General features: G+C 40.5%; 1 protein-coding gene across 3 annotated transcripts in view; it reads right to left on the bottom strand.

The window, feature by feature from the left end:
- The window catches only part of ANKRD55 (ankyrin repeat domain 55), a 103,456-nt gene that overhangs the window by 42,905 nt on the left and 42,370 nt on the right, over positions 1–18,181 (bottom strand). For all 3 annotated transcript variants that reach the window (XM_079145265.1, XM_079145266.1, XM_079145267.1), the window contains exons 6-7: positions 14,123–14,183; positions 2,860–2,988 (exon numbers count right to left, since the gene is read on the bottom strand). In XM_079145265.1, the coding sequence (XP_079001391.1) occupies positions 2,860–2,988; positions 14,123–14,183 (190 nt within the window). The remainder of the gene's footprint in view (positions 1–2,859; positions 2,989–14,122; positions 14,184–18,181) is intronic.

The raw sequence follows: 18,181 nt of genomic DNA, 5'->3' as shown, positions 1-18,181 counted from the left end.
GCCACTTAGAGTGATTGTTCTGGGGAGGATGTAACCCTGCTCATTGTTAGGGCAGGTACAGTCAAGCAATGGCATCTTCTGAGCAGACAGGGGAGTGAGAAAGAGGGCAATGGGCCTATGGCAGGGGGTCACCAGCGACCAAGGGACGCTTGAAAACATGGCAGCAGGAAGGCTTACCAGCATATTTTGGGGCCTGATATTTCAAATATTTACTGCTTTGGATAGCTGTTTCAAATACAAAAGCTTTATTATTTCGAAATACTATAGCTTTAAATGGGATCTCATATGGTTCAACAGAAAAACAGGAAGTTCATCAAAAGGAATAAATGACAATGGGAAATAGAATCATTCATGTGGAAAAACTTTAAGGAGCACAATGCTGGTCCTGTGTTACAGATGAACAAGAAGACTAAAGAAGGCGAGTGTAATCATGATTTCAACTGACATTTGGAATTACCCTTTGTCTTTGCAGTGTAAAGGGTAGAACACGCACTTCTGAATTTTACTGCTAACCACAGAAAAGGGAGAGAGGGCAAAGCTGTGATTCTTAAAAATCACGAAAAAAAGATACGGATTCCTTCCTCATTAAAATGAATGCAAACATACTCATACAACCACACACAATTTCATTTACAATTGTGGAAGTACTAAAAGTTACCTGTCTTGTTAATAATTTTACCACCAATGCCAGACACACAGTAGATGCTGAAAAAAATATTTATTAAGTGATTGAGTGAATAAATGAGTGAGGTATTTCATTTATACAATCCTGGTCAAAAGGCAGACACATGGCTAGAAGTGGATAAGATATTAATATGATTCATTTATCATAGTTGTTCTCAACCCTAGCTATACATTATACTTTTCTGGGGAGAGAGCTCTAAAAAATATTGATACCTGGGCTGTACCCCAGAACAAATGAATGAGAATCTAAGAGTTGGCTCCTGAGCATCAGTCTTGTTTAAAATATCTTCAGATGATTTCTAATGAAAGCAGCAGGTTGAAAGATATAACATTTAATAGAGAGACAGGATATGAACACGTGTATAACAACCAAGATTTTAGGGAGGAAATCAGGAACCATAATAAAATGATTAGCTCTTCCAATTTCATAGCACATTACATATCACTTTCATATGCCTGGTCTCATTCATACCCCACAAAGATCTAGATAGTTAGGCTAAGAGGTGTTGGTGACTCCTCAGATCAAATCCAGGTCTGTCTGATACACACACACATCGTCTGAGTTGAATATGTTGTTCTTTTAGTTTTGCAAAACTGCTTCTGAGACAATCAGAACAGTGGTCCCATCCCCAGAGAGCCAGACTCAAAAGGTCTGGAGTGAGGTCTGGGAATCTGTGATTTCACAAATACTACTAGTAATTTCCTTGCAAGACCAGGTCTAGGGCAGTAGCTGTAAATTGGGGCTGGAGTGGAGGTAGGGAGAGGTATGTCAGTCAGAATTAGCTGTGGGAAATTTTCCAAAATGCACATACATCCCAGAATTAGGGAATCAGAAGGCAGGGGTGTTGAGGGCGAACTTATAGAAAATGCTTGATCCTGATGCCACTTTCACCTTAGCTGAGAACCAACATCACGGGGCACTTTTTGGGAGTCAGCCATGTTCTTCTGGGGCCTCTGTTACAGTGCTTATCTGTGATTAGTTAGATACCAGCTCTGGGGGCTCTGGGCACAGATTGGCAGGGAGGACAGGCATGGGGGTGATTAGATACTGAAAGTACGTGGGAGGGTGTTAAGGGCAGGTGGAAATGACAAAAACAAGTTTTGCTCACTTTGCAGTTTGACCCAGGGTTGACTCTGATGCACAGTAACTGAAGACAAGTTCAGAGGGACAAAAACAACAGTTTCCAAATCACTTCTGTTTCCCCTCACCAGGCACATATGTCAATCCTGAAAGTCCCAGGTGCCCACCTCTGCTATGCTTGGCATATGAAAACAATGAGTGAAACCACAGCAGAAATGACTCTCACAAGGATGCTGGCAGAGTTTTGAAAGGGTGGTCTTACTGGGCCAATGGAAATAATCAGCAGTGTTGCCTGTGTTTAGGTGTCAAAAGAATGGTCTCACAGTCTGTTGAAGGGAGCATAGGACTGCACTCCTTGAAGGAGGAATAGATAACTCCTTGGTTAATTTATTATACCAGTTAATCAATCCCCTTGGAAATGGAAGGCGCTTCTGTGCAGGTTAGCTGCCATTCTTTCACCTCATTCTGTTTTACCCTCTTTGGATTCTAGACTTTGCAGGTCTACTCTGATTTCTGTCATTTTGCATTTGGTTTTGTGTTTTGGCATTGACCCCCTCCTGTGATCATGGGTCACTATTTTCACTGTTCAGCATAGAATTTAGGATCACCTGCAAGGAGGCCTCTGTGCAGGACTTGGATAGAAGAAAGAGTCAGAGTCATGATTCAAAGACATTGAAGGGATTATTCCCCAGTAATCGTTTGGAGCTTACTGTTAAGCTAGTAGCAAGCACTGAGATGAAGAAAGAGAGGGTGGTGTGTGTGTGTGTGTGTGTGTGTGTGTGTGTGTGTGTGTGTGTGTGAGAGAGAGAGAGAGAGAGAGAGAGAGAGAGAGAGAGAAGAGAGACATACAGCAAGGCAGAGACTCCAAAGTGACAGCTTTGCTGTTGCCCCTCTCAATATGCGAGGAGCATAGGAGGGCGGAGTATATCCTACTTGCTCTGTCATACCTCGTTCGCTCATATCCACACCAGGCCTTGTACCTGTGAGAATTCCATCCTTCACGTTCAACCTGCTCAGACAATCTTTAACATTTTTTTTTTTTTTTTTTTTTATATCACATAAACTAGAAATGGGCCCACTGGTCAGTCTCTCACCTGAACTGCCCAGTGGAGAGCTGTTTTGAAGTCCTTATCCACGAGGGTGGGGTCTGCCCCCTTCTTCAACAGCATTTGGGTGTGCTGAGGTCGGTTGTGGAAAGCTGCCCAGTGGAGTGGTGTCATACCCTACAAAACAACAATCAGAGGCAGGCAGAGATGAGTGTGGGCTCCCAGGAAGGAAACCAGGGCTCATGCTTTCTCCCCAGGGCTGAGCACACGCTGGTTACTGCTTGTTCATTCATTTGTTATTTGTTGAATTATTTGTTAAATAATTCACTTAACAGATATTTGTTGAGCTTCTGCTTTTTGCCAGGCAAATAGGTATAGAGGACACAGAAGTGAGTAAGATAACAGACCTTGCCCTCAGGGGAGTCACGTGGTGGTAAAGAAAGACAATAAAGGCATACAAATAAGCCAGAGGATTTTCTAGAATGGTAAATGCTGATACGTGTGCCCAAGGTGCTTTGTTAGAGAGTAAGCAAAGGAGTCAAGTTCTAAACAGACGTCTGTGAAAAGAATTGGAGGGAGAAGACAGCCCACACCAAGCCACAGAGGCGGAGAGTATGTTCAAGGAAGACCCCTGAGACTGAGTCAACGCTAACTCCCACCGCAAGGGCAGGATGTTGTCTGACTGCTGTGTTTGCAGAGCCTAGAATAGAGAGACTATGCACAGCTGTTGAATGAATGAATGAATGGATGGAGTAGAAGACAGGAGAATGACCCAGGATGAAGATGGAGAGGGAGGCAGGGACCGATCCTGGGAAGTTTGGAGGGTAGATACTGATGCCGTATAAACCATTTGGATTTAATTCTAAATTCAATGGAAAGACAGTGAGGATTAAAAGCAGATGTTGGTATGATCCTATTTATACTGTTGCAAAGGAATTACTCTTTGGAAGTAATTAGGAGAACAGCTGGGAGAGGCAATCTGGTGAACCTCAGCTTCTTTCACAATTTCATACAGTTAAGGTATAACTTAATAGTAATGAGTTTATTCTGGAAAATTGTGGTCCAAAAGAACTGGTATGATTTGGAAATGCACTCTGAAAGATAGACTCATCTCCTTGCCCACTCTTCTCAATTATATAAAATGTATCCAAAATGAATTGAAATCAAGATGCCCTTAAAGGAAGCAAATGGCATACATACATTTTTTTCTTTTTTTAAATATATTTTTAGTTGGTAATGGATTTTTATTTTATTTATTTATATGCAGTGCTAAGAATTGAAATCAGTGCCTCCCACATGCTAGGCAAGCGCTCTGCCACTGAGCCACAATCCCAGCCCAAGGGCATAAACACTTTTGAAGCTTCTCTTTTTATAGTCATCCTGACAGATAGGAGACATCACCTTGGTCTTCTTTGCTCCATCCAGCATAAGCTGAGTGGAAAAGACAGACCTTGCCTACTTAGGCATGTAGTAATAATAGGCGGGAGCTAGTATTTATTTACCCAGTGACCTTTCCGAGTTCTTATATATGTATTATCTCACTTAACCCTCCAAACCACCTCTGTGCTGTGGTGAAGTCTACTCCATGTTCACCAAATTCTATTTCTTCTTCTTCCAAGGCACATAGTCAGACTACATTGCAAGGTTTCTGCAGACATGGGACTGCGTACTGATCATTGAAATAGAGACAGAAGGGAGAAAAACAACTTGGCCCAGAAAAGAGATCAGGTATTCCTCCCCTCCTCCTCTCTTTATTCATCCAACAACTGAATGCAGAGAAAGACAAGGCTCTAGAAGATGATGGAACCATGTAACTGAAAAGCCAGAGTCCCTGACTGATAAGGGCAAACAGGTCCATCCTGTCGACTAGTTTTGAACTATAATGCAAGCAAGAAATAAGTTTTTCTTGCGTCAGGCCACTGAGATTTTGAATTGCCACTGCAGATAGTCAACTCTGACAGGTGCAATTGTCCTCATTTTATAGAAGAGGAAACTGAACTCTAGAGAAGTTCCCAAGTCTGTGAGTAAGCACGGAACTGAATGTAGGGTTTGAGGTTTGTGGGGCCCTGGGATTAGAATGCTAAATCCCCTCAACCAGTTCCATATTTTAAATCCTTAAATTATGGTGCACTGTCAGGTTTCAAGTTTCAAATGTCATATAATACTGAGCCTCCAGAGATATTCTCGAGGCTATTTTAAAAAATTGGTTCCATATGGAAAAGAATGCTGTGGAATGTCTTGCTCTTATTCCAACAGCTGAAATTTTACTTGGGGAATGCTGAATAACTCAATGCATTTTAATGGGTCCTCTTCATTTTCAACTGAACTCACTGGAATTTGAACTTGAGAGAATCAGATTCTTTTTTATTTTGCATGGTTCACTCCTTTCTCAGTTCTGAGTCCCATTTGTTTCAGAGTCATTGGATTCATCATTTAGTGCCAACAATATTCAAGATTAAAAACATTGAGTCAATTTTCAAGTCATGAGATCTGGGTCCTCGTCTGCCTGTCTAAATCCCTAGAGTCTAGGACAGTGCCAGGCACATTGTAAAAACTGTAAATACTATTTATTAAGTAGATGAATGACTTCTCATGTTTGTGATTGGATTTCTTGCTTTCGTAAAATGTGGCTTTGCTTTTTTGTAATCATACACTCTGAAGAAAAGACAAAACATGACCTTTACAGAGAATGAATTGGTCTAGTGCGGTCCCAACTTATTAGTCAACACTTAGAATTTTTTTGGACATGTAACCTTGTCCTTTGTCCTACTGTCAAAGGTGAGGTAGACAGCAATGACTATATTCAGAGATACAACTCAAGGATGTGGGAATTCAGTATGAAAATGTAGTTGTGAATTAAATTGTGATTGTGCAGTCACCTAAACAAAATTGCCAGACTTTTCAGTTATTTTCTTAAAGAAACAACAAAACTCCTTCAAATACCAATCCTTGCATGTTTTGGTAAAGAAAAGGGATGAGAAACCTACTACTATTTTTGATACAGCCACTTGGTGCCAAGAATTTTATACACCTTATCTCATTGAATCTTTCCAATGATCCTATCTAAGAGTGGGTATTTTTAGACCCACTTCACACATAAGGAAATTGAAACAGAGTAACTAACTTGCTTAAGGCCCTGATCAAGTACACAGTAGGTCTGAGATTCAAATTCAGGGTTCTCCGGCTCTGGAGGAAAATGTTCTTTCTATACATCACCCTGATATTTGGAAATGAGCTCTGGTGCTGGAAAATTCTTTTCTTTGTGATTTTAGCTGAATTCAAGGTCTCACTTTGTAGATGGTGTTTTTCAGTAGAGTCAGGGGTTACTACCCTTTATTATTATTTGTCTCATTTGGCAATGTCTCCAGGTTCCTCCTAAAAATGCAGCTGGCAACATTTATTTTTGTAAGATATATACTATCATATTATATAATATCCATCCTCCCCCGCTCTGAAACTTGGGAGCACCTTTAGAAATGAATGGAAGTCCTCTGAATAGCCCCAAATCAAGACTAGAATTCACTACTTCTCTAAATCACTATCACAGTGTAAACAACTTGTGAACATTCTCTCAAGCTAAGAGAAATTTCCTGCTGTTGCCTTTTTTTTTTTCAGTTGAGTAATGAGAAATAAAAATAAATCCTCTTAAAGTTAATAATATAAAAACCAAAACTTTCAAAATCAGCTCATGGCAGCAGTTGGTATTGCACAACACTCTTTCTTTAGGAACAGTTTCCTACAACTGCCTCCTTCTCCTTTCTTCAGCTTCTGCCAACCCTGCAGGCATTGCAGTGGTTGAACATTTACAGGATGGACTTCAGGCTTGGTGACTGGTGTCCTCACTGAGCAGTGAGAGAAATCACAATGAAGCTGTGACACGGGTAAAGGCAGACACTGTGTTGTATTCACCCTGGAATGCCCCCATACTGAGCGACTGAGTACACAGTAGGTGTTCAAGAAATGTGCACTAGAAATAAGTAGTGAAATGCAGTTTATCCCGGTTTCTTGGACATGTGGGAGACAAAATTAGAGTCTGTTGGATGTGAAAGAGACAGCTGCTTGTGTCCAAACTGTGGAGACCTTTCCTACCAGTTCTCTGGAGCTCAGTTGGACCTTGAAAGCAACTAGGAGCTGAAAATCTAGGAATCACTTGCAGAAGTACCGCAACAACACCAAAATGGCCTCGGGACTTTGATAGCAAAGTCCCATTTCCTTTAAAAAATAAAAAGCATTGGTTCAGAGTGAAGCACAATTCACATTTGGTTATGAATATAAACTCTCCAGAATGTTTTGAAGGGAAGTGCTAACTTCAGTTGACTTAGGGTCTGTTTTTAGATTGCCAAGAAGACTAAATGCACAGCGAAACTGCTGGGTGCATAGTAGGGTTGCTTTGGAACAGTGCTCTTGCTCAGGTAAGTGATTCCGCGCCCTGAGGCTGAGCCACTACAATTTCAGTTATGAACTTACAAGTTCTAGAAGCTTCTCAAAATATTCCCCCCACTAAAAACCACCATAACTTTTCTATTTTCTGAGTCAGAAATCTGATTTAGTGTTTAGCAGGTTTCATGTTTCAGAACTGCACTTTAACGCCAACTCCAACCAGTCCTGAAAGGCACAGAGAAACTTTGCTAGGGTTGGGTGTTTGGTACCCACTTATCTTGGTGCACTGGGAGACAGAATTATAGCACGGTTGAGGGGTCAGCAAAACAATTCTATATCCTCTGAAGGATCTAGAATTTCATAACTATGTTGGCTCTGGTTGACATTAAAAATTCACTTACTAATAATTCCCAGCCACCTATGACTGTTCCCCACAAAAGTTATAGAAGATCTTCCTCAGAGAAGTAGAATGAATGATTTCTAAAAAAACTAGATAGTGTTACAAATGCACTAATGAAAATCATTTTAATTCAATTTTATTTGGAAAAAGTCTATAGATCAGAAAGATTAGTACTCATCATTGTTTGGGAGTTTTCTAATCTAGACAGATAAACAGTCAACATCACAATAACCAAAGATTATAACTGAAGATCAAAAATAAACTGAGGTTGGACTTTAGGACACTAGTAATTGACACTAATAATGCTATTTTTTAAAACTGCCACTCTCTTCATACAATATATGCAAAAATAATGTCCCTGACATTAAATATGTGTTTAGAATGGAGGTTTTTGTAATTTAAAAGAGACACTAATGAATTAAATCATGGATGTATAGTAACAAATTTTGACAAGAATAAATATAAAACAAAGCCTTTAGAATAGAGACCTAAGTTGTTGTATTTATTTTTCAACAAAGTAGAAAACAGATTTTTCTGCTCTAGTGAATGAACTCTTAGAACAGAGATGAAGCCTACATATGATGTGACTGACACTTAAATATTTATTGAATGGATAAAATAACTATCTTCTTATTTGAGGCAGATCACTTTGAGAGGCAACTATTACAACTATTACGTTAACTGCTCAAAGTGTTTTTGAAAGATCTTCGAAATGTTTTTGAAAGATTTTTTTTTAAATTACGGCTAGAGCAAAGGTTCTATTCATGGATAGAAATCAGAATTTATGTGCACTTACATCAAAAAACTAAGTTACTTCTTAAAGTTATTTTCACTAACTTCTAGTTGAACTTTATTATCTTCTTTAAATATAAATACAGGCAACAACCCATGATATTGTAACAGTACCTGTGACTTTTCCACCAATACAAATTACTTTTATATCACATTAGCTATTGTAGATTATCTCAAAATATTACACATGCATCACCACTTCAAAACTGTAGGAGTTTGTGGTTGCACTATCAAATCTTCTTAATGCATTAATTAAAAAGTTTATAAATTATACTATATTTATATTTGTAATTTAAAATATATTTATTTCTTTATTTGATACTGGGATTGAACCCAGAGGCACTTGACCACTGAAATACATCACCAGCCCTTTATTTTTTTGTATTTTATTTAGAGACAGAGTCTCACCGAATTACTTATGGCCTTGATAAGTTGCTGTAGCTGGCTTTGAACTTGCAACCCTCCTGCCTCAGCCTCTGGAGCTGCTGGGATCACAGGTGTGTGCCACCATACCAGACTATGCTTTAAAATATTTTAATGAGTCTATTTGAGTATAAGTGATTTTTGTGATCCTATATATTTTCTTTTAAGTAATTTCAATATTTTTTAGAGAATGGGTCCCTAGACTTCACCAACACATGAAAGTTTGCAGGACATTTTTTTTAAGACTGTAAATGATATAAAATCTTATTTTTGGGGAGTAGATTTTGGAAATAACTAACATCATCTGGAGTCAGGTCTGGTAAATAAAGTGGGTAATTAAAGTTGGGTCAATAAAACAAAGGGAGAAAGGGCCATACAATAAAATAACATGGATTTTTCTTGAATCGAATCCCTATCTATTAATCTATCCATTCATCTTCATATATATAAAAGTATGATTTTTTTCATTATGTGCAAGTACCATGCTAGATTCTAGGGATACAAAGATGGGAAATCCATGGTCTGCCTCTGACATTTATGGAGTAGGGTAGGGGAGAGGGAAGTGAGGGCTCCTAAGTCATGCTGACCTTACTCCACATTTTAAAATAGACAGTTTTGGTATAAAAATTTGGGTGAATTTACCTTTTGCTAACTATAAAGTGAGAAGAGTTTTAGAGTCAGGGTCTCTTTCTCTTGGTTTTGCCTTCAGAGTGCACAATGTCTGCTGGTGGTTGTATCTTAGGAATGTGGTAAGTGGAACTGGTACTGAGAATCCTGTCCAAAAGTTCACATCTGTTTTTGCAACTTGGAATTATTTTCTCAGAGTGCTAGTATAATTGAAGTTTGGATGGTCAGGCTGCTCATAAAAGTTTACCAACAGAAGAATGAGCATGGAATCAAGAATATGTCCTAAATACTATGCCTAATGGCACTTCTCTGGATCAATGCATTCGAAGTTCTAACTTAGATGCCAACAGCTCAGAGAAACTCTTAGTTTTTTATTTTTTTCCCCCACCACCCAGTACTAGGGATTGAACCCAGGGCCTCACACACACTAGGCAAGTGCTCTACTGCTGAGCTACATGCCCAACCCTTAGAACCACAGCTGATGGGGTGCTCTTCCTATCAAAGCTACAATGAGAGCAGGGGAGGTTAGACTTCCGCTGTTTAGCGACCTGCTAACTCTCCGCAGCTGCAACAGGCAAGCTTCTGTGTCAATGATTCCCTGGAGGTCCTGATTAGAAGAACAAAAGTGCAAAGGGCAATCCGACCCATCCTGCCTTTCCCACAGCGTTAAACTCTGCAGTGTGGATGGATAGCGTCTAAAGAAATCACTTTACAAGTAAGCAATGTGATTAATGAAACAAGAAAAGCAAACAGATTGTTGGAACAGAACAAAGAGTTCAGAAATGAAACCACAAATAAAAAAAAAAAAAAAAGAGAAAATTTAGCATACGGTAATTGAGTTTTTGGGGGTAGGGAAGGCATTTTTAAAAAGACACTAAGAGCAAAAGCAGTAACAGAAAAGAATGATTATTTTGATTACATCATATTTTAAAATTTCTCTGCAAGAAGAGACTACCAACAGTTCCAAAGTAAGTAACAGACTGTGAAAAAGTATTTTAAACTCAAGAGCAGGCAAAGGAATAATGTTTTGATTAAAAAATAAACTTCTGTGAATCTATAAGAAAATGACGAATAATGCAATAGGTCAAAGGATGTAAATGGGCAAGTCTGAAAAGAAAATATAAAACAGACAATTATACCAATGAAATGAGGTACAATCTCATTAACCAGGATGGTCTAAATGAACAAGAAAAATCCAGTGATAATTGGAAAAGGGTATCATTTAGACTACTTGTGGAACTATTAACAGATGCAGTTATTTTGGGGAATAACTAAGCAGTGTGTATTAAAATAAAAACCTACATTTTCTGCTACCTGACAATTCTGGAGAAATGCTTGCATAAGTTACTCAAGAAGAGCCTAAAAGACAACTCTATATTACTGTTTATGATGGCGAAAAACTGGAGACTACCTCAATATTCATTCACAGGGAACCACGCAATAGACAGAGGATTTTCGTAGTATGAACCACCGCAAAACCATTAAGACTCTATCAATGTGGATATAGGTCTAAGGCATATTCTTGAGTTAAAAAAATCAAGGTTGTAGAACAACAGAGAAGGTGATACCTCTTATGTATCATAAAAGGTTGGAAAAGAGACCTATCAGTGACTTCTAGAGGGCAAAGGGAGCAGGTAAAGTAATCAGGACTTTCTAGTATTACTGGTAATATTTAAATTTTTTAAAAGCAAGTGTGGGTAAGGAAAAAATAGTAATACAAAAGTCATTGAGCTCAGATCAGGATGGCCTCTAAAGCAACATTCCCTTCCCTGAAATAAAATGGTATCGTTTCGTTGTACGTGAGCAGTTATCGAATGCTTTCAGAAATTAGTCTTTTTCTTCCTCTTCCTATCTCTCCATTCTTTAATTTCAGTTTTTAATCTGATATATTTGTTAATGATGTCAGATTTCTACTAATTGATTCTTTAACCCTTCACCCTTATTGTGATAAGCTTGGGATTCCTTTAGTTGTTTCTGGAAAATAAGTACTTTAAACTTGGAAGGTGCCAGGCCCGCCTTGCTCTGTGTTCTTGCTGTCAGGAAACTTGAATACTTCATCAGCACTAACGTACCCTTTTCCTCATTGCTTTCGGCTTTGCTGCTTTTGCTTCTAGGTAATTTGCAAATGTAGGGTGGGTCCATCTGTTTTAACTGTTATTCCCATCCCCCATATGCAATTTGGAAGTTACCTCGTACTTGGAGCTCATTGAAAAATTGGAAGAAAAGGAGAGTGTTCAAAATATTGAGAAGAGAAATATGTAATGAAAGTAATGAAAAGCCTGAGTTGTGTTCTTTCCATTTCTTAGTCATCTCTCCCTTCCACCTTTGCAAATATATACTAATTGGCTCATATTAGCAATTATATATACATACATATGTATATATGTAATATACATAAACATATATATAAAATATACACACATGTAAGAATGTGTGTGTGTGTGTGTGTGTGTGTATGTGTGTGTGTATCCTTTTCTCCATATCTGTGGGCTTTACATCCATGGGTTCAATCAACTGGTGTTAGAAAATATTTGGAAAACAAAATTTTGTCAATACTAAACATTTACAGACCTCTTATCATTATTCCTTAAACATATAACAACTATTTACATACCACTTACATTGTTTGAGATATTATAAGTCATCTTAAATGATTTAAATGTATAGGGGGATTGCATAGGTTATTTGCAACTACTACATCATTTTATTTATTTTGTTTAATGAATAAATGAAAGAATTTATTTATTTACTTTGCAGTACTGGGATTGAATTCAGGAGCACTTTACTGTTGAGCTAAGTCCCCAGCCCCTTTTTATTTTTTATTTCAAGACGGGGTCTTGCTAAGTTGTGATGCAGCCTCCAGCTTACAATCCTCCTGCCTCAACTTCCGGAGTTGCTGGGACTATGGCCATGTGCCACTGTACTTGTCTATACCATTTTATATAAGGGACTTGAGCATCTTTAGATTTTGGAATTATAAGGGGGTCCAGGAACAAATCCCCCATGGATACAGAGGGATAAATGTATATTAAATGTATACATAGTATGAAAAACACAGGCAAGCATTAGCACTTGGTTTCAGATGGGTTTCAGACCTGCTGTGACAAAGTCTGAAGAGGAAGCTGTGACACTGAGAAGAAAGTATTCCTCTTGAGGCTGCTGCTTTCTGAGCTTAAAGTCCAATGGGTCCTGTAATAGCAGAACAATCTTCTTCATAGAGGCCACATTGCATGAGGAAAAATCAAGGACTTCTACCACATTTTATCTGCAAGGTGTTACAACGGCTATTCTTCGAAAGATCTGCATCACCTGCACTGTTCCACCAACCTAGGGCCTCCCATGGTAGGGGGGGAGAAAGAATTATGCCTTACTGAGGGACTTTAGTTCAACTGAGGAGTGGACAGCGTTGGAGGTCCGTAAGTGGACTTCAGCTTTAGGGTATGAATGATTGATCACCTTCCTAAGTAAGAACCACAGTAGATGAGTGACAGCAGGGACTGGAGGTAGAGGAAGCGGTTGGTAACTGACCTTGGATCTCGAAGTTCCCAATCTGCTGACCACTCAAGTGTCCTGCTTTCACACCATGGGCAGAGAGTGATCAGGGGGCCTGTCTCATCTCTGCTTCTCATTTTAAAGCAGAAGTTTAAAACAGTGCGATCTTCTGTCCTCTGGGGTTTGGCTTCAAACCACTGAACATTTGGGGAGTGAAAGCAGCGTGTGATCCTAAGACAGGGAGGCATCCAACCTCAGACTCGGCTGCCAGCAGGGGCTTTTTGCTGTGGTCATTCATGCTGGTCAGGAGGAGGCCTTTCATCAAAAGCCTCAAGACAGATGGGGGTCCAGTCCAGGAGGAAACTCTTAGGGGGCTCCACCCCTGCACTATTGTCTGACCAGAAGGCTTCCTTGAAAAACAGTGTAGTATGGCATCTTGAGTAAATTTATTTTTAGTGTTTTTAAGCCTTCATAGTATTACCAGATCTTCTTGGTGAAGTGCAGCCAAACCAAGCATAAATTTATAAAGAAATTCCACCAAACACCAGATATTTAAGTTGGTTTTTAAGAAGCTTGTTAAATTGGGTTGACTAATGAAAATTGATGCTGCTTTTTAAAAGTGTTATGGAGATATAACAAGACTTAAGCTACTCCAGGGCAGCTCTGTAAGGACCCACCCACCTTCTTTTAAGAACTTAATTGAAGAGCAGAGGCTTCCACTTTGGGGAAGCCTTCCATGATATCGCCTTTGCAACATGAAGAAAATAGCGATTGTGATCACTGAGATTAATTACACGTCTCTGGAGTAGATAGCCTGGAATGACTCACTCTCTGTCCTCTTTCACTCGGAGAGAACACATCTGGAGCCATCATTTGTCATCTAAGTTTCAGGGACTTGAGAAGACAGGAGAGAGGGCAGTATTTATTTCTCAATGTCCAGAGGGAAATTACAAAATTTCAGTCTTATGATTAATGCTTATGTACTTAATGCAATAAAGCCCTTCCTTATTAGAACTACACACACCCACATTTCCTCCTGAGGATTAACAATGGAGACATCTACTCTTTCAGGGTAGGAACACAAAAATGTGCTCCATTTCCTCCTTTATAAGAGGAAGCACCAAAGGTTCAAAAAAGTCCTTCTCTCCACCCTGGCAGACTGGCAAACAGGCCACCTGTGGCCTAAGGGTGACTCACCTCATTGTCCTGGTGATTGATCTCACTGGGATTGGACTGCTGCAGAAGGACTGTCAAGAGTCTGGAAGGAAAAACAGAAGGGGATCAAGAGAACAGTCACAGGGCTCTTAGAATTGGAATAAAAACACTTTAGAAATATAATCAGTTGAAGGTCTCCAAATGTAGATGAGGGTCTTTCCATTTATCTGAGAAGAGAAAGCAGAGTAGTAAGAAGGCACCTGGAAAGAATCCCACTTCTTCTCTCACCTTCTCCCCATATGGTATTCCTGGAAGGGGATGGAGAAGATGGGTCTTCAGGCTCAACTTATTCCCCAGGCCCACTTTATGTCACCTGGACATGAACCCAGTGCATACTCTATTAACTTCGCATATATTTACACAGGACTTCCAAAACTGCTTCATTGCTGGCTATATTTTTGTCATGCTTTTTAGATGCATAGATTATACTGGCAGGGAGTCGGCATTTAGTTTGCTGCTTCTTTGTAAAATATGCAAGTGTCTGAGCCTGAGGTGATAATAATCAGTGTGAAACAATGATCCCTGATTCTGAATTTCAAACTGTTGCCCCATTTCAGTCCCACACTATGTTGATTGACTGTGGTCAATACTCCCTCTTGAGAAAGAGAGGCAAGTGGGCCCCTGGCTCTGGAGCCAGACTGCCTGGGTTCATACCCCAACTCTGTCACTAATTAGTTCAGTGACCCCAGGCAAGTTATTAATCTCTTTACATAATCTTCCTCATCCGTGACAAGGGAGTAATACATACCCATTTTATAGCTCGGTGTGAGGATTAAATGAGTTAATATGCATAAAGCATCTAGAGAATGCCTGGAAAACAAAAAGTGTTATTTCTGGAACTCTTAACCCTAGAAGTTTGAACTTTGGCCTGTTTCAGAATAACCAGGGGAAATTTTTAAAACCTCAAATGCCTGGACTCTGTACACAGGGTTTCTAACTCCGTTGATCTGGGAGAAACCCAGCTTTTACAGTTTAAAAAGAAGTGGTTTGGAATATTCTGGAAAACATCCAGGTTTGGAAACCATTGAGAAAGGCACTAAATGAGTTAATCAATGGACAACATCAAGAGGATGAAGAATAATGTATGGGTAGGCTATGAAGGAAATTCAAAGTTATTTTGGAAAAATTATTTGAAAGGTAAAATTGTTTAGTCTTTTCCTCAATCCAATTTTCATTGTCTCTCAGTTTAGATGACATCTAAAGCCTTACCTATTAAATTACCACTCACAATAGAGAAAAGATGGACTAATCATGTTGCTTTCATAGTAAATGTAAAACAAGGAGAGCTTCAACAGGGATGGAATTCTGTTTTTTTGCTGTGGGGGTAAAATAGCCAGGAAGCCTATAGTTGGAACCTAGTCTAATCCTGGTCTTTTTGGGGAGCCAGGAGGCTGCTGAGGTTTAATTCTGCCCTTGCTGTTTAGTGGCCTTTGAGCTTCTGTATCCTCACATGTACAACAGAGGTCATAGCATCAGGAGTGTGGAGGATAGAGCCACACACAGGTGGAAAGATCCCATATGGCGGTTTATGGATGGGAGGGCCAGGGCTTCACTAGCAACTCTCTCCTCCCTCTCTCTCGGGCCATTATTTAATCTCGGGGCCTACTTGGTGTGAAGTGCTGGGGGTGGTGGGAGGGGAAGGTAGGAGATGAGTTGTGGTCCAGGGTGGACACCCTCAACTAATCCTGAGCGGACTGATCTTGTCCGTAGCCAGACAGGCTCTTCCTGGCTGCTTCAGCTTAGAGTGGTCTTAGCGAGGGGAGAAGCTCTGACTAGATTAGAGTGAGGGTGGGCAGAGCAAGACCTCTTGTCGCTTTTCGGTGGGCCTCCGAAAGTTGTGGAATGAACCCTGTACCTGGATGTTTCTTTTCTTTGCCTCTCAAATCAATCTCCGCTCTGCAGTGACTGTTCTGAGGCTGACCTTGAAGGACGGCATCAACCAGGTCCTCTCGCCTCTGACTTTCCATTGGGTTCCACAGTGGAAGCACGAGCAGGAGGGAGAAAGCCAGCTCCCCTACTGGCCGTGATTGCTTTCCACTAGCAATAGCCTCTTCCACAGTCACAACTATGACCACAGCTCTAAGAGGGTCCAATAAGAGCCCCTTACCTTGCCCCTTTGGGCCATTGTGATGGAGACATTTTCCTGCTCTTTCTGGGGAGGTGGGGTGAGTGAGGAGTTACATTATCATCTTTTGTGGTTATTATTAAATAGTCTTTCATTAGACATTCCTCAGTTGCCTCCTTTCAACATCCCATCTTCTCTGCTATGACCCTAAATGATGTATGCCAATCTGTGTTGCCTGGCCCATCTGATGCCAAGTCTTTAAGACTCATTGATCTTTGAGATTTGACACAAATTTACAGATAAAGACTCTCTCTTTCTTACGTTAAGAGAGCAAAGAAACCGAGGCCCATGTAGCTAGTTAAGGCTACCACAGGATGCCTTGGCAATCCAGCCTGAACCAGAAGCTAGGTTTGTTTTCCAGCCTGGTGCCTCCTTGCTATTCTGCGTATGAAAGTAATCTGCAGGAACTTGTTCACATGGGTTGCAATTTCCAGACGCCTTGCAGACCTCTTCGTCTTGTCTTCCTGAGCTCCCATTTTGTGCTATGGTGACCAGGAGTATTTTTGCCCGTAACTCCTGTTAACACCACTTCAAACTCCCAGCTGCTCTTGATCTCTGAGGCAGCAGCATAAGGTCCACCTCATCTTAAGTCCCAGGACAGCAGGTTTGATCTTTGGTGTGTGAGTGACAAGAGCACAGAGGTAGGGCCAGCTCAGCCTGCCTGTTAGAATCTTTGTTCCCTGCCAAGTAGGGACCTTGGGCAAACTCTTAAGGCCTACATTTTCTTATCTGTAAAAATGGAAAGAAACTACATTTTCTTATCTGTAAAAACAGTATCAATTCCTTAAGATTGGCTATGACTTAAGTGAGTCAATGTACGAAAAGCACTTAGAATAATAGCTTTTACGGGCTACGGTAGGTTCTACATAATGATTGCTATTTTTAAAGGCCCCTACGCTGTCTTTTCTGGGTCCTCCCTAATCACCATGAGGTGATTCATGGGGGGAAGTGTATCGGCTAGAAGCATAATATGGGCAATTATTTCTGTAATATTTTTGTTTTGCTAGCCCCTCGAGCTCCCAGCCCTGGTGCTGGCTAGCCCAGTTATGAACGGGGAAATGGTTTTCATACCAATTGTCTTCCCTTCTGCCCTGAAGCAGTCAGGATGTGACAGTATGCTGCAGTGAAACGTCTGGTCTACAGGTTAGAGCACATCTCTTGGTAACGAGAGAATAGGACACCAAGGAAATGATTTCCTTCCTCCCTCTGGCTGTAGTCAAGAGCCTTGAAAGGAGGCAGAGCTGCTGGAGCTGGGGGGTGGGGCAGGGGCAGGGAGGTGGTGGAACCTGCCGGTAACCATAGAGACCATGAAAGAGGCCTTCGGAGAGCCCCGTGGCGCTTTCAGAGGAAATTGCTGCTTGCCTTCCCGCATTAGCATGTGCAGCGTTGTACAAACACGACTCTGTTCTCTTTGGACTTTGTCTTAATGATCATGCCCCCTTTTTCACACAGGCGCCCTCTGAATGTCCCAGCCGAGGGAGCAAGAAAAGCCCTGGGGAGCTGAAAGGGAGAACACTTGGACCTGCTGAGAAGCAGAGGGTTCAAAGCAGCAAGGGGACTTGTGATCTGAAACCTGTGCTCTTTTGCTTTTATCAACCCAATATACCTTCATGTCATGATATAAACCACTTATCCCCGCATCTGCTTCAATCTGCATTGCAGTGGAATTCAGCTAAAGATGTGGACTGGACTGATTGGTTTAGGACAGAGTTGTTTCCATGGGAGAACCTCTGCAGGCAGAGGGCTAATTGAAGTGTCCCTCTGACTTGTTTATAAGCAGCTTCAGTTTGAAGCTTCCCTTTGAATAACCTCCAGTGAGTGCCAAGTAGGAGCTTGCTGTTTGGAATCCTAAGGGTCAGCAGATTTTGAAACCAGTATAAACACTTTTGTACAAGGCCATGCACGCTTCCTATTAG

The sequence above is a fragment of the Sciurus vulgaris genome (assembly GCF_902686455.1).
Source record: "Sciurus vulgaris genome assembly, chromosome: 6".
Taxonomy (NCBI): domain Eukaryota; kingdom Metazoa; phylum Chordata; class Mammalia; order Rodentia; family Sciuridae; genus Sciurus; species Sciurus vulgaris.
The sequence above is the reverse complement of the archived record's forward strand: the minus strand, read 5'-3'. Positions and strand labels throughout refer to the sequence as shown.